Here is a 23,837-nt window from a genome sequence, read left to right as displayed (position 1 = left end):
AGTACTAATGGGGATCCATAATAAACCCCAGGAAAAGTAGCTGGTGCCTTGGCAAGTACTAATGGGGATCCATAATAAACCCCAGGAAGAGTAGCTGGTGCCTTGGCAAGTACTAATGGGGATCCATAATAAACCCCAGGAAGAGTAGCTGCTGCCTTGACAAGTACTAATGGGGATCCATAATAAACCCCAGGAAGAGTAGCTGGTGCCTTGGCAAGTACTAATGGGGATCCATAATAAACCCCAGGAAGAGTAGCTGGTGCCTTGGCAAGTACTAATGGGGATCCATAATAAACCCCAGGAAGAGTAGCTGGTGCCTTGGCAAGTACTAATGGGGATCCATAATACACCCCTGGAAGAGTAGCTGGTGCCTTGGCAAGTACCAATGGGGATCCATAATAAACCCCAGGAAGAGTAGCTGCTGCCTTGGCAAGTACTAATGGGGATCCATAACAAACCCCAGGAAGAGTAGCTGCTGCCTTGGCAAGTACTAATGGGGATCCATAATAAACCCCAGGAAGAGTAGCTGGTGCCTTGGCAAGTACTAATGGGGATCCATAATAAACCCCAGGAAGAGTAGCTGGTGCCTTGGCAAGTACTAATGGGGATCCATAATAAACCCCAGGAAGAGTAGCTGCTGCCTTTGGCAAGTACTAATGGGGATCCATAATAAACCCCAGGAAGAGTAGCTGCTGCCTTGGCAAGTACTAATGGGGATCCATAATAAACCCCAGGGAGAGTAGCTGGTGCCTTGGCAGGAACTAATGGGGATCCTTAATAAATACAAATGCAAATCGTCTCTCTCTCTCTTACTTTCCCTCTCTCTCCCTCTTTGTCTTTCTCCCCCTCCCTCTCTCTCTCCTCTCCCCCTCTCTACATCTATCTCTCTCTCCAGGTGGGTGACAGGGGAGTGGGGCCAGTGTTCGGTGACGTGTGGGAAGGGTCTCCAGCTGCGTGAGGTGGGCTGTGTGTACCAGCTGCAGAACGGATCCCTTATCCACACACGGGACTTGTACTGCCAGGGGGGCAAACCCCCCGCCCTGCAGGGCTGCGAGGGACGCCACTGCCTCACTGCCTGGGAGGCCTCTGAGTGGTCCAAGGTCTGTTGTGGTGGGGGTGGGGTGTGTGCTTGTCTATGCGACTATTCGTGGATGCGTGTTTGAGTGTTTCCGCACATCTGTGTGTGTCCACGTGTTTATGCGAGTTCCCGTGTGAGTGAGACACAGAGAGAGAGAAATAGTAAACCACTTACTTTCCTCAAAGTTTGATGCAGAATCATGTAGGAGCAGCGCTGCAGTAGTACTGCATAATATAGACATCTGTAACCCCATCCCCCCCTCTCTCTCTCTTCCCTCGCTCCACTGAAGAGGAGGTAGAGTGGGTTGGAGAGGGGAGCTAATGAACCACCACAGGGGGCTTCTATAATGAGTAACACTCTGCCCTCTCTCTCTCTCTCCCTCTCACACACTCTCTCTATCCTCATATTTCTTTTCACTCATTTTCCTCCCTCTCTTTTTCCTGACATCACTCTAACCTCCCTCCCCTCTTCCTCTCCCTCTCCTCCTCCACCTCACACTCCTCCTCTCACCTCATCTTACCTCCCTCTCTTTTTCCTGACATCACTCTAACCTCGCTCCCCCTCTTCCTCTCCCTCTCCTCCTCCACCTCACACTCCTCCTCTCACCTCATCTTACCTCCCTCTCTTTTTCCTGACATCACTCTAACCTCCCTCTCCCTCTCCTCCTCCACCTCACACTCCTCCTCTCACCTCATCTTACCTCCCTCTCTTTTTCCTGACATCACTCTAACCTCCCTCCCCCTCTTCCTCTCCCTCTCCTCCTCCACCTCACACTCCTCCTCTCACCTCATCTTACCTCCCTCTCTTTTTCCTGACATCACTCTAACCTCCCTCCCCCTCTTCCTCTCCCTCTCCTCCTCCACCTCACACTCCTCCTCTCACCTCATCTTACCTCCCTCTCTTTTTCCTGACATCACTCTAACCTCCCTCCCCTCTTCCTCTCCCTCTCCTCCTCCACCTCACACTCCTCCTCTCACCTCATCTTACCTCCCTCTCTTTTTCCTGACATCACTCTAACCTCGCTCCCCCTCTTCCTCTCCCTCTCCTCCTCCACCTCACACTCCTCCTCTCACCTCATCTTACCTCCCTCTCTTTTTCCTGACATCACTCTAACCTCCCTCCCCCTCTTCCTCTCCCTCTCCTCCTCCACCTCACACTCCTCCTCTCACCTCATCTTACCTCCCTCTCTTTTTCCTGAAATCACTCTAACCTCCCTCCCCCTCTTCCTCTCCCTCTCCTCCTCCACCTCACACTCCTCCTCTCACCTCATCTTACCTCCCTCTCTTTTTCCTGACATCACTCTAACCTCCCTCCCCCTCTTCCTCTCCCTCTCCTCCTCCACCTCACACTCCTCCTCTCACTTCCACTCTTTGTCTTATCCTTTTCCATCCCCTCTCTTCCCTCTCTACTGTCATTATTTTCCACCTCTTCCTCCCTCTTTCATGTTCCCTTTTCTCTCCTTTATATGTCCCTTCCCTTTGTCCCTCTCCCTCAACTCCAATGTTTCCCTCTCTCCCTTTCCCTCATCTCCATCTCCCTTCTTCCTCTCCCTCCCTCTCTCCCTCGTCTCCATCTCCCTTCTTCCTCTCCCTCCCTCTCTCCCTCGTCTCCATCTCCCTTCTTCCTCTCCCTCCCTCTCTCCCTCGTCTCCATCTCCCTTCTTCCTCTCCCTCCCTCTCTCCCTCGTCTCCATCTCCCTTCTTCCTCACCCTCCCTCTCTCCCTCGTCTCCATCTCCCTTCTTCCCCACCCTCCCTCTCTCCCTCGTCTCCATCTCCTTCCCTCTCTCCTCACCTTTTCTTCTCTCCCTCCACTCTCTTCTTCCCTCCCTCCCTCCCTCCCTCCCCTGGTCTCCCTCTCCCTTCTCCCTCCCTCCTCTCCCCAGTGTTCTTCAGACTGTGGCAGTGGGGTCCGTCGGAGGACAGTGAGGTGCACCAACCCCCAGGGGAACTGTGACCCCCTCTCTCAGCCTGCTGACCAGGAGCCCTGTGAGGACCACTCCAAATGTTACGAGTGGAAGACTGGGGACTGGTCCAAGGTATGGGCCATACACACACATAAATGACACACACATACACTCTCTTTTTAATCAAATATCTATTTACAGAGATCTCCCATGTGGAGAGGACTCTAACCCCGGATGCCCCCTTCCAATTGATTAATCCCTCCCTGTGACACAGCGGTGTAGGTGATGCCAACATGGTGCCAACGCTGTGCCAGTCCTGATGTGGGCATCTTGACAGATAGCCTGACTGCACCTGCATCACTGTCTGACTGCATTCTCAATGGCAAACTATTCCCTTTATAGTGCACGCAGGCAGACAAGCAGGCAGGCAGGCAGGCACACACACACGCACGCGCGCACACACACACACACACACACACACACACACACACACACACGCGCGCGCGCACGCACGCACACACACACACACACAGACACACACATACACTCTCTCTCTCTCTACTGGAGGAATGAATTAAGGCACCTTGGCCCTCACACCAGTCTCTCTTCCCATCTGTCTAACTAGGGCAGGGCAATAGCAACAAGTCCATTTCAATTCTTGTGGGTGAGAATGAACATGGGGAGTTTAATTCCTGAAATGTAATTGACCTTGTCTGTTGTGGCTGGCAGTGAGGGGACAGGTGTCAACCTTTATTGCTGTACTCGTACTACACACAGACACATGAAGGAACACACACACACACACACACACAGTAAAGTCCTCAGACCGGGATGGTACATACAAGCAAACCTCCTTATTAACACTTTGAACTACAGTAGGCACCAGTCGGCTACTCTGGACCTGCGTCCCAAATGGCACTCCTTTTGACATTTGGGATTCATCCTCCGAGCTGAACTATACACTCGTCTGCTGGGCTCTGCAGTGGGCAAAAACCCTCCATTTACAAAACATGTTCACTAATCATTCTGTTTGTTTGCTTGTCTCTTTAGAGATCATTTCAAAACTGAGAGTTCAGGATGAATGAAAGCTCTGAGTAATGCAAAGTGTTTCCTCTCACGGATGAGTCCCAAATGACACCCTATTCTCTATATAGTGCACTACTTTTGACTACAGTCCTATGGGCCCTGATCATAAGTTGTGCACTATATAGGGAAAAGGATGACATTTGGGACATATCCTGTGTGATTGTAACCTCAACTAACTCATTCAGCTGCTCTGTTCTGTAATGTACTGCCAGGAATTAAAACACCCATATCTTAGTTAATAAATGTACAAATTGTCCAGATATCCTCCCCAAAGGGGAACTAAAAAGCTACTATATGGGCGGTTACAATAAGTCCACACAGAATGACATGCTATAACGCTTTACTAGTCAAATAGAGACAGGAGCAACACAGTAGAATACTAATGGGAGACAGCGTTATACAGGAAGTATACGAACAAACAAGGACAACATATATGCTATATGTGTTCCAACATATTACAGATTATAAACTGGGTGGTTTGAGCCCTGAAGGCTGATTGGCTGACAGCCATGGTATATCAGACCATACACCACGGGTATGACAAGACATGTATTTTTACTGCTCTAAATACGTTGGTAACCAGTTTATAATAGCAATAAGGCACCTCTGGGATATGTGGTATAACAGATTTAAGAGGTACATTTTTATTTATTTATCCTTGTTATAGTTAAGGAAACCGAGCAGTACATTCTCCCATAATAAACAAAAGTCATCAAGAATATTGGCAATTATAAATCTACAAATATCTCTTTCATGTAGACAATGCCAAAATAAATGCCAAACAGTTTCTGGATGCTCATCACAAAGAGTACAGTTAATGTTAATGTATTTTTCTTCAGGTAAGGATTCACAGGGTAATACTTATGGATCATTCTGAAAGAACTTGTTAACAAGCAGATAAGCAGCTATTTGTGTGGTAATAACCAACCGTTTTTCCAACAGATATTATTAATAAATGTATTCCAGTAAGTTAGAAGTAGGGAATATATATGACATTACCTTTGAAATAAAGCAGGTATTGTTCTGAGGGAGCAAGGAGAAACACATTTTTCCTACTGGAGAGTCAACTGGATGAAGACAGGATATCTCAAATCAAATTAAATCAATAAAGAAGGTGAGGTCTGGTTACACCTCTAAACAGCATTACAGTTCCAGATGGAATAGCATCAAAGACTATGCAAACTCTTTAGGTGTAACAGGGATATGTAAAGAGATCAAAAAAATATTCAGAACTGGGTAACATCCCTTCTGCATTAAAAAAAGTGACTCACCAGGAGGAAATGATTATCAACCTAAAAACAAAGACTTGTTTCTAGACAAAATATTCGTATTGTTCCTAATGAAATACCTATGAGGGGGGAAATGATTGTCATTACGCACACCTGGCCCCTATTCCCAGTGATTAGTACTTGTATAAGTGTGCACTTGGTTCACCATTGTCTTGTCGATTATTGTTACTATGTCCGTTGGTATGTGTGAGTACCTGTGCTGTGTGTTTTGGCTTTCGTGCCATTGTGGATTGCGCAGATGATTACGGGTCTTGTCCCGTGTGTTAATCATTGTGCGCATGTGTTATTTATTCGAGGTACTCCTCGCTCTTTTGTTTGGGGTTCAACCCTGTGTTTTGTATAGTGTTTGTTTGGGTTTCAACCCTGTGTTTTGTATAGTGTTTGTTTGGGGTTCAACCCTGTGTTTTGTATAGTGTTTGTTTGGGATTCAACCCTGTGTTTTGTAACGTGTTTGTTTGGGTTTCAACCCTGTGTTTTGTATAGTGTTTGTTTGGGATTCAACCCTGTGTTTTGTATAGTGTTTGTTTGGGGTTCAACCCTGTGTTTTGTATAGTGTTTGTTTGGGATTCAACCCTTTGTTTTGTAACGTGTTTGTTTGGGTTTCAACCCTGTGTTTTGTATAGTGTTTGTTTGGGATTCAACCCTGTGTTTTGTATAGTGTTTGTTTGGGGTTCAACCCTGTGTTTTGTATAGTGTTTGTTTGGGGTTCAACCCTGTGTTTTGTATAGTGTTTGTTTGGGATTCAACCCTGTGTTTCGTATAGTGTTTGTTTGGGATTCAACCCTGTGTTTTGTATAGTGTTTGTTTGGGATTCAACCCTGTGTTTTGTTACAGTGTTTGTTTGGTCTTCGTCCCCGTGCCTTTACACGCCACGCCGTAATTTGGGCTTAATAAAAAAAAATATTACGCATTCCTGCGCCTGTCTCCCGACCCTTCATACCAGCGTGACAGTGATGTTTATATTTTAATACCACACCAAGGCTCGTGTGTCTATGAAAGCAGATCATTTTTTATCTTATTAATGTTATAGTTACAAAGCAAAATGTAATTGAAGCCAGCAAAACAGGAGAAGATATAATGAGGGATGAAATTCGAAATTGAAGTTGGATTCTTTAAGAAATGTTTGGCCCAATTTACCTTCAAAGTATTATTCAAAGTATTATTATTATTTTTTTTAATCTAGCACCATATTCCTATGCATCCATAATGACAGATTTCCTAATATAATGTGTATAATTTTTCCAGATGAAGTTGAAAAACATCTTGTCAACAGCTTTACCTATTGTGTTGTCAAGATGTAGGGACTGAGCTTCGTAAGAAAGTCTGGAGGTGCCCTCAGCTTTGGAGAGCAATACTCAAACTTTCAAGGAGGAATCCCTCTGCAACAATTGGTTCAACCTCTTTTTGTTTTGTTCAATAATGGGATTTAAGTTTAATGAGCATCTTTCCTATTGATTCTTAGATATGGTAATCCCAAGGTATGTTACTCTTTCCTCGACTGGAATATTTCAGATAGAGTGTACCACACAGTCTTAAATTAAGCAATAAGGCCCGAGGAGGTGTGGTATATGACCAATATATACCACAGCTGTCAGCCAATCAGCATAGTGATTTTAGGGATGGTGACAGTACTGGCTAGTTGTATGTCAAAAATGTCTTAATGGTTAGGGCACGTCATTATCACACCGTTGTTAAAGCACTGTATTCAGCCAGTTCATTATAATAAAGACTACTTCACCTCAAAGCACATGGAAGTGATTTGCATTGTATGGAGGTAACGTGCTGGTTCCAACTTAGTTACACTAGTGTTATCTGACAGTCTTTGCCAAATCTCTCCTCGATGAACCCCAGTTCCAACTTAGTTACTCGAGTGTTATCTGACAGTCTTTGTCAAATCTCTCCTCGATGAACCCCAGTTCCAACTTAGTTACACTAGTGTTATCTGACAGTCTTTGTCAAATCTCTCCTCGATGAACCCCAGTTCCAACTTAGTTACACTAGTGTTATCTGACAGTCTTTGTCAAATCTCTCCTCGATGAACCCCAGTTCCAACTTAGTTACACTAGTGTTATCTGACAGTCTTTGTCAAATCTCTCCTCGATGAACCCCAGTTCCAACTTAGTTACACTAGTGTTATCTGACAGTCTTTGCCAAATCTCTCCTTGATGAACCCCAGTTCCACCTATTCCACCTATTCCAGCACTGGCTGATTCAACTAATCAAGGGCCTGATGATTAGTTGCCCAGTCAAATCTAGTGTGTTAGTTTGCTGGTAAAATCAAATAAGTGAAAAGGCTGGGTTGTACTCGAGGAACGGTCTTGGAAACAGGTTTACCGAACTGAACATCTACAGTGCGTCTCCATTTCCCAATCGTACAAACTGAGTCAGTCTGTTTTTGACATGCATGTCATTTATCATATGGAATGTCTTGTTCAGCTGCCTGATACAGAGTCAGATCTTATTTCCCCATTCTAACGGTTAAGGTTGGGATCGGGGAGAATGCAATCTAATCCTAGATCTGCAATTCTCTAGATCTGCAATTTGCCAGTCTCGGGGTCACTACAGCAGGTCAGGGGGAGGACCATTACATTTCTGTCCCTGTGTGGAACTGGAGACAGTGAGTGTATGTTTCCCCCCAGGATGCTGAGGAAAGTGCGTCCACCCCTCTCCTCTGCCCTTATTTAACTACAGATCTAGGATCAGATTGCTTTATTTCCAATCCTATCCATAACTGTTAGAATGTATCAGTGGCTAGGGACAACTTCTACCTATGATTCCACATGAGGGAATATACTTAAGTTTCTCCCTGAAACTGATCTAAGGTCTGTTTTGAGATTCTTTCCCTGATGCTTAAAGTAAGGACTTACAGGGTAAGCTTATCCTAGATCTGTAATGTCTACCTAGAGCTCTGTGAGGGGGCTGCGTGAGCACATCTGGTTCAGTCATCATCAGACAAGCTGGAGAACATCTGAAGGTGTTGTGTGTGTTTGTGTGTGTGCTGTCTGTCAGTGTGTGTGCAGACGGTGTACACGCCATAGCCCAGTTCTCATTAACAGTAATCTCCACTAATCCTTCATCAGAACATTCTAGAGGGGGTTTGTTAATCCAAACGGGCAATTACAGAGCTGCATTTTATTTTCTCCCCTTGTTTACACACACACACACACACACACACACACACACACACACACACACACACACACACACACACACACACACACACACACACACACACACACACACACACACACACACACACACACACACACACACACACACACACACACACACACACACACACACACACACACACACTGTTAGTAGTAAGTATCACTTCATTCAGGAGCACTACAGCAAGGCAGTTAACCCCCAACAACTGCTCCCTGGGCTCCGATGACGTGGGAAACACTGCCATATACAGTGCACTACTTTTGACCAGGGCCCATGCAGCTCTGTTCAAAAGTAGTGCACTATAAAGAGAATAGGGTGCCATTTGAGATGCACGTTACCTCACCATTCCCACTGAGAAGGGACTTCAGTCCGGCATTTAGACATTCTGTCAGAGCTCCTGCCGGAATTCCTTTAATCTTCCCGAGGTGTTCTTTTCCAGGTACACAACACCTGTGTGTTCCAAATGGCACCCTATTCCCTATATAGTGCACTACTTTTATTCAGGGCCCCATAGGGCTCTGTTCAAAAGTACTGCACTACTGTAAGTAACAGAGTGCTATTTGGGACGCAAACATTGACTACTGTTCCTCTACCTCCACATATTCTAACAGGCTTTTTAAAAGGGCTTTTAAATGAAAGCAACCCGACACTGACCTTTCCCTGTTAACACACCTAGTAGAGGAGCCTCTGATCGGACTGTCAGGTGTTCTGTAATGGAGCTGGGAGAGAGCTGGGAGAGAGCTGGGAGAGAGCTGGGGATGGAGATGGGAGAGAGCTGGGGATGGAGATGGGAGAGAGCTGGGGATGGAGATGGGAGAGAGCTGGGAGAGAGCTGGGGATGGAGATGGGAGAGAGCTGGGAGAGAGCTGGGGATGGAGATGGGAGAGAGCTGGGGATGGAGCTGGGAGAGAGCTGGGGATGGAGATGAAAGAGAGCTGGGGATGGAGCTGGGAGAAAGCTGGGGATGGAGATGGGAGAGAGCTGGGGATGGAGCTGGGAGAGAGCTGGGGATGGAGCTGGGAGAAAGCTGGGGATGGAGATGGGAGAGAGCTGTGGATGGAGCTGGGAGAGAGCTGGGGATGGAGATGGGAGAGAGCTGGGGATGGAGATGGGAGAGAGCTGGGGATGGAGCTGGGAGAGAGCTGGGGTTGGAGATGGGAGAGAGCTGGGGTTGGAGCTGGGAGAGAGCTGGGGATGGAGATGGGAGAGAGCTGGGGATGGAGATGGGAGAGAGCTGGTAGAGAGCTGGGGATGGAGATGGGAGAGAGCTGGGAGAGAGCTGGGGATGGAGATGGGAGAGAGCTGGGGATGGAGCTGGGAGAGAGCTGGGGATGGAGATGAAAGAGAGCTGGGGATGGAGCTGGGAGAAAGCTGGGGATGGAGATGGGAGAGAGCTGGGGATGGAGCTGGGAGAGAGCTGGGGATGGAGCTGGGAGAAAGCTGGGGATGGAGATGGGAGAGAGCTGTGGATGGAGCTGGGAGAGAGCTGGGGATGGAGATGGGAGAGAGCTGGAGATGGAGATGGGAGAGAGCTGGGGATGGAGCTGGGAGAGAGCTGGGGTTGGAGATGGGAGAGAGCTGGGGTTGGAGCTGGGAGAGAGCTGGGGATGGAGATGGGAGAGAGCTGGGGATGGAGATGGGAGAGAGCTGGGGATGGAGCTGGGAGAGAGCTGGGGATGGAGATGGGAGAGAGCTGGGGATGGAGATGGGAGAGAGCTGGGGATGGAGATGGGAGAGAGCTGGGGATGGAGCTGGGAGAGTGCTGGGGATGGACATGGGAGAGAGCTGGGGATGGAGATGGGAGAGAGCTGGGGATGGAGGTGGGAGAGAGCTGGGGGAGAGCTGAGGATAGGGCTGGGAGAGAGCTGGGGGAGATGGGGGCTGGGGGAGATGGGGATGGTGCTGGGGGAGATGGGGCTGGGGAAGAAAGCTGGGAATGGTGGAGAGAGCTGGGGATGGGGCTGGGGGAGATGGGGCTGGGACAGAGCTGGGGATTGGCCTGGGGGAGATGGGGCTGGGGGAGATGGGGCTGGGAGAGAGCTGGGGATGGGGCTGGGGGAGATGGGGCTGGGGAAGAAAGCTGGGAATGGTGGAGAGACATTCTGACAGAGCATTTAGACATTCTGACAGAGCTTCTGCCGGAATTCCTTTAATCTTCCCAAGGTGTTCTTTTCCAGGTACACAACACCTGTGTGTTCCAAATGGCACCCTAATCCCTATATAGTGCACTACTTTTATTCAGGGCCCCATAGGGCTCTGTTCAAAAGTACTGCACTACTGTAAGTAACAGAGTGCTATTTGGGACGCAGACATTGACTACTGTTCCTCTACCTCCACATATTCTAACAGGCTTTTTAAAAGGGCTTTTAAATGAAAGCCACCCGACACTGACCTTTCCCTGTTAACACACCTATTAGAGGAGCCTCTGATCGGACTGTCAGGTGTTCTGTAATGGAGCTGGGAGAGAGCGGGGAGAGAGCTTGGGATGGAGCTGGGAGAGAGCTGGGAGAGAGCTGGGAGAGAGCTGGGGATGGAGATGGGAGAGAGCTGGGGATGGAGCTGGGAGAGAGCTGGGGATGGAGATGGGAGAGAGCTGGGGATGGAGATGGGAGAGAGCTGGGGGAGAGCTGGGAGAGAGCTGGGGATGGAGATGGGAGAGAGCTGGGGATGGAGCTGGGAGAGAGCTGGGGATGGAGATGGGAGAGAGCTGGGGATGGAGATGGGAGAGAGCTGGGGATGGAGCTGGGGATGGAACTGGGAGAGAGCTGGGAGAGAGCTGGGGAGAGAGCTGGGAGAGAGCTGGGAATGGAGATGGGAGAGAGCTGGGAGAGAGCTGGGGATGGAGATGGGAGAGAGCTGGGGATGGAGCTGGGAGAGAGCTGGGGATTGGGCTGGGGGAGATGGGGCTGGGAGAGAGCTGGGGGAGATGGGGCTGGGGTAGATGGGGATGGGGCTGGGGGAGATGGGGATGGGGCTGGGGGAGATGGGGCTGGGGAAGAAGGCTGGGAATGGTGGAGAGAGCTGGGGATGGGACTTTCCACCATGCCACCCATTTTCTGTCTGGAAAGTTCTATGATGAACCTGATGAAAGGACGTTCAGGTTCCAGCGTCTTGGTCAGTTTCTCATTTTGGAAATCTAATAACAGGAAATAACTGTTGGCCGCTATTTAGTGCCGGGCTTATATCTGGTGTGTTGTTCTGACCCTGTGCTAATTGTGTTACTCCCCCCCACCCTCTAACCATCCTGAATGTATTACCTCATTTTCTCTCCTAATGAGGTTAAAGGGGAATTCTGGAATTTAAAACTAATGACTCAGGTAAGTGGTGGGGTGTCCATTGTTGTTGTTCTTTGAATCCCCGATTGCCCCTTTAAAGTCCTCAAATTACTCCTCTGTCCCACTCCCCCAACGCTGGACAATAAACTGACCGGCTCTCCTCATCTCCTCTCTTCCCACCACAATCAGACCATAAGTCTATTAGCATGTCTTAGAATATCATTCAGATAAGCTGCTGATTCAATTGTGGTGTTGTTGTGAGTTATGAGGAGGTCATGCCTCTAGGGATGTGGCTTTGATATTAGATCTAGGATGCATCCCAAACGCCACCCTCTTCCCTTTATAGTGAACTACTTTTGACCAAAGCCTTATGGGCTCTATAGGGGATAGGGTTTCATTTGGGATACAGACAGATAAATCTTATGGGAGTGTTGCTATGATCGTGTCCCCATCAGCTTGTCTCCTAATGATGTTTCAGATAATGTTATCTCTGTCTCTTTGTGTGTTTGTGTGTGTGTGTGTGTGTGTGTGTGTGTGTGTGTGTGTGTGTGTGTGTGTGTGTGTTTGGCAGTATGTGTGTGCTTTCCTCTGTGTGTGTGTGTCTCTCCAGGGCCTTACCTCATAGACTTATCTCATTGTGATCATGTTCATCAGCGATAATGAAAGTTTGGTGAAAAAACCTTCTGAGAATCATTCTAAGTACCTATAGAGATGTGGGATCATGATAATCGGATTGTTTTTGAGCAGTGTCAAGTCAACAAGTCCTTTGGTAGAACACCGGGCCGTTTACAATAGCTATTGAAATGGCTTCCACTAATTGCCTCTCTGTGAAGTGAATAGTAAATCCGCCTGCTTGAATCGAGGGCCTGGGAACCACTGTTGTTCAGAGTTAATCATTGGGCGAGGCTATAGCTGTTGGCTGCCAAGGCACAGGCCTGTGTACAATGGGAATCCGTTGTCTGTTGCCTCTGGTGTTTCCGAGCTTAGAATATCAAAGTCCTCTATCTTTGGCCCCATTCCATGTTGGTTTCTCCTAGCCCCTTACCTCCAGCTCCTACCTCCAGCCCCTACCTCCAGCTCCTTATTCTAGCCTATTCTCCAAGCCCCTTACCTCCAGCTCCTACCTCCAGCCCCTACCTCCAGCTCCTACCTCCAGCCCCTTACCTTCAGCTCCTACCTCCAGCCCCTTACCTCCAGCTCCTACCTCCAGCCCCTTACCTCCAGCTCCTACCTCCAGCCCCTTACCTCCAGCTCCTACCTCCAGCCCCTACCTCCAGCTCCTTATTCTAGCCTCTTCTCCAAGCCCCTTACCTCCAGCTCCTACCTCCAGCCCCTACCTCCAGCTCCTACCTCCAGCCCCTTACCTCCAGCTCCTACCTCCAGCCCCTTACCTCCAGCTCCTACCTCCAGCCCCTACCTCCAGCTCCTACCTCCAGCCCCTACCTCCAGCTCCTTATTCTAGCCTCTTCTCCAAGCCCCTTATCTCCAGCCCCTATCTCCAGCTTCTTATTCTAGCCTCTTCTCCAAGCCCCTTATCTCCAGCCCCTATCTCCAGCTCCTTATTCTATCCTCTTCTCCAAGCCCCTTACCTCCAGCCCCTTCTCCAAGCCCCTTACCTCCAGCCCCCTCTCCAAGCCCCTTACCTCCAGCCCCTTCTCCGAGGCCTTTACCTCCAGCCCCTTCTCCAAGCCCTTTACCTCCAGCCCCTTCTCCAAGCCCCTTACCTCCAGCCCCTTCTCCAAGCCCTTTACCACCCCCCTCTCCGAGCCCTTTACCTCCAGCCCCTTCTCCAAGCCCTTTACCTCCAGCCCCTTCTCCAAGCCCCTTACCTCCAGCCCCTTCTCCAAGCCCCTTACCTCCAGCCCCTTCTCCAAGCCTCTTACCTCCAGTCCTTTCTCCAAGCCCCATACCTCTTCGTTCTTCACAGATCTGATTGGTTTGGGTAGGTCTAAGCTATATGGTGATGGCTCCATCCCTAAAAAGCCAAAGTGGTGGTCACACCTATACTGTTACTTAGACCTAGTCCTTTCAGATCTGTGATCACTGAAGAGATAGGAGCTAGGGGAAGAGCCTGAGGACAGAGATGGATCTTAGCCTCAGAGCATATATTACTACTGAGACGAAGCACTCTGACAGGGTATTTAGGACTCGTAAATCAGTCTATTCAAACATAGAACACAGCCTCCATCTGTAATTAGGCCTGTTTGGGATTATTTTACCACTAGTAAATACCACACCACACCTTTATCTGTTATTCAGGTCTAGTCTCTTCTCACATTCAGTCATGAAGTGATTTGGCCCCCTATAAACAATGGATGTGTTTCCAATAGCACCATATTCCCTATATTAAGCACTTCTTCTGACCAGGGTACATAGTGCTCCGGTCACAAGTAGTACACTATATAGGGAGTAGGGTGCCATTTGGGATGCACACTAGGTCTATGGAAGATTACAATTACCTAAAATGTGAGTGGTAAACATATTAGGAAGTGATTATGTCCTAAAAAGTCTAGGACATAGACATGGAAGACTGTTACAAATGGCTCTCAATGTCAAAATACTTCCTCTCGAGTTTGGAAGAGAAAGTAACTCAAGTGATTGGATCTTTCCAGTGCTCATCATCCTGTGGGAAGGGCCTGCAGTCCAGAGTGGTCCAATGTATGCACAGAGTGACAGGTCGCCACGGTAATGACTGCCCCGTGGTGTTCAGACCACCCACCTACCGGCCCTGTCACCAGGAGGCCTGCAATGACAAAGTCAACGTCAACACCATCACCTCCCCCAGATTAGGTAACATAGTTTGTGTGTGTGTGTGTGTTTTTGAGAGAGAGAGCAAGAGAGCGACAGATAGAGAGAGAGAGACAGAAACAGACAGAGAAAGAGAGAGAGAGAGTGTGTGGTGTGTGTGTGTGTGTGTGTGTGTGTGTGTGTGTGTGTGTGTGTGTGTACATGTGTGTACATGTGTGTACATGTGTGTACATGTGTGTACATGTGTGTACTGTGTTTCTCTGTCTGTTGACGTGGCCCCTGTGCCCTTGTGCCCCTGTTCCTCTCCAGCTGCTCTGACCTACAAGTGCACAGGAGACCAGTGGACTGTGTACTGCCGTGTGATCCGAGAGAAGAACCTGTGCCAGGACATGAGATGGTACCAGCGCTGCTGCGACACCTGCAGAGACTTCTACGCCAACAAAACACCCCGCAAGAGTTAATGATGAAAGCACTCACACACATACTGTACACAGACAGACACACACTTCACCTAGGGCTACGACTTTAGATGCTTCTGTAACACTTGACTTAAAGCTTGCGGGTATAATGCTTTGTAAGTCGTTATAAGCATGAATGAGCCTTTATAATGTGTTATAATAAGGCTTATGATATGATATGTCTCTCTATGTATCAGCATGTTAACCGACTCAAAATGTCTGTTATTTAACCTGCTTGAGGAGATGATACTAAATATTGTAAGGGTCTCGTGGCAGGTCTTTATGCCGGCAGGCTTTAAGTAAAGAGTTACGGATGTTTCTACTGAATTATTCAGATTCTTATTATTAATTATAGGACATTCAATTTTGGAGAAAACAAGTGGAAATGAGTGCAGAGACCATTTCAAGTGGGATCATAAGCTTGCTGTTGTCATGAAGACTTGAAAACCTTCTGTAACTTGTTTTATTGCTGTAAACCAAAGCGAGGGACTTGGAAGTCTGGGGAGTCTCTCGGTGGGTAGCCTGTCGCATCAACGTTTGTTGTACAGTGTGATTTACCATTAGCGTTAACATATGTGATAACTCTTTATGTGGAAAGGTCATTGTTGTCAGATTGTCTATAGATGCTCAGTGAACTATCAGAACATGTCTGATCTTCTTCCCCGGGCCCTGAAGAAGTGGATGTGGATTAAGGCAGCCACCCTCACCTCTCTGATTCGGAGGGGTTGGGTTAAATGCGGAAGACACATTTCAGTTGAATACATTCAGTTGAACAACTGACTAGGTATCCCCCTTTCCCTTACTTACATAGATAGAATGTATGTACATCACAGGAGGCTGGTGAGGGGAGGACTGCTCATAATAATGGCTGGAATGGAATGGTATCAAATGTTTGATGTGTTTGAAACCATTCCATTTATTCCGTTCCATCCGTTACTATGAGCCCATCCTTCCCAATTAAGGTGCCACCAGCCGCCTGTGACATACATACAGTACTTACACACACATACATTAAAAGACCTGTAAGGGCTTTGTTATTGCATGTTAACAGAGGTGCAGTTGACATGTAATACATCTAAATGGTAGTTGGTACGTAGTCTGAGCATGTAGATCTGTAGGGGACTATCCAGATAAAGTGGGCCTGTATATTCTCTTGTGTTTAGTTCAGCTGGCCCTGTATTCACCAAGCCACTGGCTGGCCACTCACTAGACTGGGCCAAGAGACCTGGCTCGTGTTCATTAGGCACCAGATGGACTGAAACAGGTAGGGACTACTTGAACTTGTTCAATAAGAAACGCTAATTTTCTTTTTTCCGCTGCAACGTTTGAAAACTTTTCCCATTGTGTGCTTTGATGAACATGACCCGGGTTTCTTCTCTTAGGGACAAACCGTAACTTGATGTCTTGAGAGAACGTGAATTTCGCATTGACATCAATCCATAAGCTAAGTCTTGGTTACACATTTGGATCTCAAGTTAGGATTTGTCCCTTAGTTCCACGATAGATTATGTGTACTTACATTTTGTTGTTGTTTTTTGTTGATGTCATTGTCATTTTTTGGCGGTTGTTGTTATTTAAAACTAGTCAGGAGCCGTTGTAAGGTACTGTAGTTCTACATTGAAATTATCAAGCTAACGATAGGATAGGCCTGGTTCACTATTCCCTAGGCTCACCTGAAGGCCTTGGACAGCCCATGTAGCATCCGTCTCTCTCCTGAGGATCCAATGTAGGAGACAGTGCAGTGGTGGGGGTGTAATTTAAGAGAAGATTAGATGTATCTTAAGTTACTGTCGTCCTACAGTTAACCACATACAGTGTATTCAGTACTGTATATGTGAGTGGAATCCACAACCCAGTGTCATTAACAACTTGCTCCAACTACGCTCCATGAACCAACTGAGCAATCTGGGTGAAGCAGGTTGCAGCTATATTGTTAGGTTCAATGTAAAACACTAATCCCTGTATCATGTGTGTATCTGTTGTCCTCCCTTGGTGCTTGGTACATCGTCATGACGTAAACTAGTCTCTGGTTTTAAACTTCACACTTACTCCAAACCAGGTGTTTGTTAACATTTCCATACATCATGAAACTTGAAATTGGTTTTAACTATTAAACAGTAATTCAAACACAATGTGAGGCTTACACCGATTTCAACAGCTTGTCCTTATGCATGAGTGTGGCAAACGTAGACGTCACAAACATCTACATGTAAACATTAATGGAGGCAGCGTTATGTTTGCTACAAAATGATGGTGCAGTAGATAACTGACTGTAAATAATGTACAGTTAGTTATCACAGACATTCTTTATCCATAAATGACGAAGTGTCTCCAGTTGTGTTCCCGTTTTACAGATTATGACTTAAAGGGGTAATCTCCAGTTGTGTTCCCGTTTTACAGATTATGATTTAAAGGGGTAATCTCCAGTTGTGTTCACGTTTTACAGATTATGATTTAAAGGGGTAATCTGCAGTTGTGTTCCCGTTTTACAGATTATGATTTAAAGGGGTAATCTGCAGTTGTGTTCCCGTTTTACAGATTATGATTTAAAGGGGTAATCTGCAGTTGTGTTCCCGTTTTACAGATTATGATTTAAAGGGGTAATCTGCAGTTGTGTTCACGTTTTACAGATTATGATTTAAAGGGGTAATCTCCAGTTGTGTTCACGTTTTACAGATTATGATTTAAAGGGGTAATCTCCAGTTGTGTTCCCGTTTTACAGATTATGATTTAAAGGGGTAATCTGCAGTTGCTACATACATTTTTTGATTTATAAATGAGCTCAGGTCAACTGTCTTCCCCATCAGAACCCCAAATGCTTGTTTTACATGTAAACAAACACTATGAAGCCTTAAAACATGGTTAAAACTATCAGCTTCATATCATGGATGGTCAGTCCTTGCATCCATAGCTCGGTCTATGAATTTGATAGTGGTTACATTTCTCCAGACTTTTTTGATTGTTTAAACTGCTGATTGACGCTTTCCAAGTGTATTACGTAACATTCAGCACTGTAGTGTATATCTTTGGCACTGGCCTAGTTCTCCTGGTTCTTGGAGTTGGCTGAAGCAGAAACAGATCTAGAGTTACCCCCAGGTAGAGACCCTGTCCCTCAGGTAGAGACCCTGTCCCCCAGGTAGAGACCCTGTCCCCCAGTTAGAGACCCTGTCCCCCAGGTAGAGACACTGACCCCCAGGTCAGGAAGACCCCAGGCAGAGACCTTGGCCCCCAGGTCAGGAAGCCCCCAGGCAGAGACCTTGGCCCCCAGGCAGAGCCCCCAGTATTGGGATAAGAGCTGATATGGGCCCAGGTCAAAACAGAGAAAACAAACAGCCCAGCTCTCAAAACTCCTGAGTCCCACATTTCCAACCCTTCAGAGCAGAAACCATTAATCAATCAAACAATCTAACATGGTACTGTTTACCTATGTGTTCAGAACACGTAGGACAGAGGACCACCCTGGCGGTACCGTGTGTGTGTGTTTGCATGCGTGTGTGTAATCGATGATTGTCTCCGTGGTACGCGCCGTCAGTGGGGAGATCTTCATTGAAAAGGTCACACTGTTCACACTTTGAAGACAGACTTGCAAAGAAAACATCCCGGTTAAAGACATGCTCCGGTACTTTGGTGAATAAGAAAGTATTTTGTAACCCTCCCCCTTTGGACTGGATGTGTCAATGTGTAGTTCATACATGCATAATCTATGAGCAGAATTACTGTCTTGCCTCAATTAGCCAGAAATTCCTAGTTTGAAGCTGTGCCAAGCCATTTTCCTTACATTTCCCCCCTCGTGGGCCAGCCTCCTAGCAATTTGAGTTCTAGCCAATAAGCTTCAGCCCTTCGAGTGACAGCTAGCAAGAGGCTTGCCTAGTTATTCAATGAGGTTGGAGGGTGGGCCCAACGGCTCAGTGGACGAGAGAGAGAGCGAGAGAGAGAGAGAAAGAGAGAGGGGCCCATCACACAATAAATACTCATACAAAACCACAGTTACACATCAATTAAAAACACAACTCCAATTCCTCATCCACAGTAACTAAACACAACAGCCTCTGAATACCCCATATACTCAAAAACAGATCAATATTGTTGACAAGTTTATAATAGGCAAGCTCAACCCTTAGTCTCGCTGCCAACATTCCCTCCAGCATTCCCACCACATCCACAGACCCCTGTCCCCGAATACTGTTCTTTCGGGTCTCCATATCGCTAATTTTGCTGCCCCTAACACAAAATTAAGCAACACAACTACACCCTTTTGAATGAACCTCTACTTTGGCCCAAATATATACAGTTGGGAAGAGAAAACCTCTCCCAACGTTGAGAACCAATCAGTGATCAGTTCAATCACCCCGACCAACCTGGGACACAGTAAAAACAGATGTGCCAGAGATTCAGACTCAGCACAGAATGGACACCCCTCCCCAACAGTAGGGTCCAGGTGTACCAGATGCATGTTGGTGGCTATGGCTCCATGTATTATCCTCCATTGGAGGACAGCTGTGCTCTTATCAATAGGCAGTTTGTATAATGATCGCCAACAGCCTTTTGGAGAGGCACCTGGAGCAAGCACACCCGCCCACCTCGTCGATTTTACCCCTTCCAGGGAAGAGGCATGGCAGCACTAACAATCAGTGCAGGGAACACATAATCCAGACCCTCCTTCCACCGATCAGAATTGGAAGTGTCAGTCACATACTGCAGAAGAAGCACTGGCAAGGAGTCACATACCTCAGCGACGACCTTCCTCAGTAGGCGAGATGATCGGATCCCCGCTCTTTCTCCCAGCTCCTCCAACGATCTGCTCCTGCTCCGCATCAGATGACCCAGCTTGGTACACCCCACGCCTAACAGGCATGAACGTAGGCTAGCTGAACCCAAAACACTGGACTGGATGGCAGTGTTGTGAAAAAGAGGCTCTTCAAAAAGCCACATCCCTGGTGGCGTGCCAGCTTTACAGGACTTGACAAGGACTCTCCAAGCCTGCATAACAGACTCATAAAATGGAGTCAGGCCAGACAAATCACTCCCCTCCAGCTTTCAGAGGAAAATGTGCTTGTCTAAGCCCAAACAGCCCAGTATCCTCATCAATGTGTAGGCTGTTTCGACCCAGCTAAAACCGTCTCTGTACAACAAACTCTGGGCTGCTTGAAGCCGGAAAGCCATGATTCTAGAGGAAATGTCCACCAGGCCTTGCCCACCCTCGTGCAGTGGCAGGTACAGGGTGCAGCTTTAATCCAGTGTTGTCCAGACCAGAAGAAATTGACAAGGGACCTCTGAAGTTCTTGTATCAGACCCTTTGGTGGCTGCAAAATCATTAGTCTGTGCCACAGGTTAGAGGCAGCAAGATTATTAGCTACCAGTACCCTTCCCCTATAAGACAGCTGGGGCGGCACCCATTTTCATCTTGACAGTCTGGCACACACCTTCTCCACTACACCCTCCCAGTTATTTTTCTGAAAGACATCGGAGCCTAGAAAAAACCCCAAAGTCTTCATCCCATCTCTGCCCCACTGAAGTCCCCCTGGTAACCGTGGAGCGGACAACGTCTGAAGCTGACCTTCCCACAGCGCTTCACCCAATTGACTCTAGCTGAGGAGGCCCCCTCAAACACCTTTAGAGCGTTTGAGAGAACCTTAACATCCTCAGCCCCTGTAATAAAAACTGTCAGGTCATCTGCATACGCAGACAGTGCGATCATGGGACCCTTCATTACTCCCGGCACAGAGAAATCAGTAAGCTTCGCTCTTAAAAAACAAAGCATTGGTTCAATCGCGAGACTATATAACTGCCCTGAAATGGATGGGGCAACTCAAACCACCCACCTTCACCATACACGAGGCCCCAGCATGCAGTAAATTCATCCAAGACAAAATTCATCTCCCTTTTCGGGCAAGCATGTCGCTTATGGCCAACATCCCCACACTCAAAACACCGTTGACTACCCGTACTAGCATAAGCCATATACAGTCTGTTGTCATACTTATCTTTAAACGATGACTCCAAAGTCTGCTCCGGTGAGTCCAAAAACATAAACACCTGTCGCCGAAATGACATTACCTGTTTCAACGCCGGGTGTTTGCAACCCAACGGGACAACCTTAATTGAACTGGCGAACTTCCCAAAGCGCAATAACTCGCGCTCCAATAGCTCATTGGGAATAAACGGCGGTACATTTGAAATCATTACCCTTGTTGACAGAGAAAAAGGCGGCGTAACTTGAATAAACATTCCTTTAATAAGTACGACATGCTCAACCATACGATCAACAAGACACTCTTCTTTAAGAAGTACACCATGTTCAACCATACGATCAACAAGACACTCTTCTTTAAGAAGTACACCATGCTCAACCATCCGATCAACAAGACACTCTTCTTTAAGAAGTACACCATGCTCAACCATACGATCAACAAGACACTCTTCTTTAAGAAGTACACCATGCTCAACCATCCGATCAACAAGACACTCTTCTTTAAGAAGTACACCATGCTCAACCATACGATCAACAAGACGCTCTTCTTTAAGAAGTACCATACGATCAACAAGACACTCTTCTTCAAGAAGTACACCATGCTCAACCATCCGATCAACAAGACACTCTTCTTTAAGAAGTACACCATGCTCAACCATACGATCTACAAGACACTCTTCTTTAAGAAATACACCATGCTCAACCATCCGATCTACCAGACACTCTTCTTTAAGAAGTACACCATGCTCAACCATACGATCTACAAGACACTCTTCTTTAAGAAGTACACCATGCTCAACCATCCGATCAACAAGACACTCTTCTTTAAGAAGTACACCATGCTCAACCATACGATCAACAAGACACTCTTCTTTAAGAAGTACCATACGATCAACAAGACACTCTTCTTCAAGAAGTACACCATGCTCAACCATCCGATCAACAAGACACTCTTCTTTAAGAAGTACACCATGCTCAACCATACGATCTACAAGACACTCTTCTTTAAGAAATACACCATGCTCAACCATCCGATCTACCAGACACTCTTCTTTAAGAAGTACACCATGCTCAACCATACGATCTACAAGACACTCTTCTTTAAGAAGTACACCATGCTCAACCATCCGATCTACAAGACACTCTTCTTTAAGAAGTACACCATGCTCAACCATACGATCTACAAGACACTCTTCTTTAAGAAATACACCATGCTCAACCATACGATCTACATGACACTCTTCTTTAAGAAGTACGCCATGCTCAACCATACGATCTACAAGACACTCTTCTTTAAGAAATACCACAATACCACAGCTTTATTAATCCGGGATGCATAAGCAACGTTCTCATATCCTACCTTCTCTCCTACGGCGACCAGAAACTCCTCCACAGTGACAGTAGCTTCAGTAACACACCTAAAGCCGTGCCGAAGTGACAGGGACGGCGTCCCCATTCGGGCTGCCATCCCCATTCGGGCTGCCATCCCCATTCGGGCTGCCATCCCCATTCGGGCTGCCATCCCCATTCGGGCTGCCTTCCCCATTCGGGCTGCCATCCCCATTCGGGCTGCCATCCCCATTCAGGCTGCCATCCCCATTCAGGCTGCCATCCCCATTCGGGCTGCCATCCCCATTCGGGCTGCCATCCCCATTCGGGCTGCCATCCCCATTCGGGCTGCCATCCCCATTCAGGCTGCCATCCCCATTCAGGCTGCCATCCCCATTCGGGCTGCCATCCCCATTCGGGCTGCCATCCCCATTCGGGCTGCCATCCCCATTCGGGCTGCCATCCCCATTCAGGCTGCCATCCCCATTCAGGCTGCCATCCCCATTCAGGCTTCCATCCCCATTCGGGCATCCCAGGGACGGCGTCCCCATTCGGGCTGCCATCCCCATTCGGGCTGCCATCCCCATTCGGGCTGCCATCCCCATTCAGGCTGCCATCCCCATTCAGGCTGCCATCCCCATTCAGGCCAAAATCAGGGTAATTTCCACACGAAAAACAAATACTTAATTATACCACAACAAAAATAATAACCTTAATCAGGCACAGAAGAAAACCAAAAAAAGCCACCAAGAAATAGAAAACCGAAAGAAAGTTGTGAATATCTAACTCTCCACAGCACACGCACTCCTTCGCTCATACAATTCCCAGCATGCACCAAACACTCCCAGCATGAAGAGAGAGAGAGAGAGAGAGAGAGTGAGAGTGAGAGAGAGAGAGAGAGAGAAATGACGTGGAGCACATATCTGTACATACTGTATGTGACTTAGTACACAATTTTCAGGGACCACTTATGGCTCGTGATTGCTACTTTAGGAACTACTAGCTAAAAAGTATACATAACTACTGGAGAATCTCTTTAAACAGCTGAGATCGGCCCATAGAGTTAGACAGGTGGCACATATTTGCATCGTTGCCATAATGGCTTCTGTGACTGAAAAAGCCCACCAAGTTGATGACTTCAAAAGGTGTAACTCCTCAATGGTGATGTCCATGCTAAAATAGGATTTAAGGCAAGTGGGCCCTCTATAAAACTCTATGGCCTGGCCTGCAATTGAATGATACTGGTTACGGATAGAGGGGCCGAGGCATGTGGGTCTTGTTTCAACTCTGGTACCTACAGGTAGAATATGATACCATTCCAACTTATGCCTAGACCCTGTGGTTGTGGCTATGGAGACCCTGTGGTTGTGGCTACGGAGACCCTGTGGTTGTGGCTACGGAGACCCTGTGGTTGTGTCTATGGAGACCCTGTGGTTGTGGCTATGGAGACCCTGTGGTTGTGGCTATGGAGACCCTGTGGTTGTGGCTACGGAGACCCTGTGGTTGTGGCTATGGAGACCCTGTGGT

At 47.4% G+C, this 23,837-nt stretch overlaps 1 protein-coding gene across 3 annotated transcripts in view; it reads left to right on the top strand.

Moving 5' to 3' along the window:
- Positions 1-21,291, top strand: part of LOC110506903 (A disintegrin and metalloproteinase with thrombospondin motifs 17) — a 217,665-nt gene extending 196,374 nt beyond the window's left edge. For all 3 annotated transcript variants that reach the window (XM_036964481.1, XM_036964482.1, XM_036964480.1), the window contains 4 exons: positions 896-1,100; positions 2,963-3,115; positions 14,417-14,594; positions 14,862-21,291. In XM_036964481.1, coding sequence (XP_036820376.1) covers positions 896-1,100; positions 2,963-3,115; positions 14,417-14,594; positions 14,862-15,013 — 688 coding nt within the window. In that variant the 3' untranslated portion in view covers positions 15,014-21,291. The remainder of the gene's footprint in view (positions 1-895; positions 1,101-2,962; positions 3,116-14,416; positions 14,595-14,861) is intronic.
- The last annotated feature ends 2,546 nt before the right edge of the window (positions 21,292-23,837 follow it).

Source organism: Oncorhynchus mykiss, chromosome 26 (genome assembly GCF_013265735.2).
Source record: "Oncorhynchus mykiss isolate Arlee chromosome 26, USDA_OmykA_1.1, whole genome shotgun sequence".
NCBI lineage: Eukaryota > Metazoa > Chordata > Actinopteri > Salmoniformes > Salmonidae > Oncorhynchus > Oncorhynchus mykiss.
Note: the sequence above shows the minus strand (reverse complement) of the source record. Positions and strands in the feature narration are given on the sequence as shown.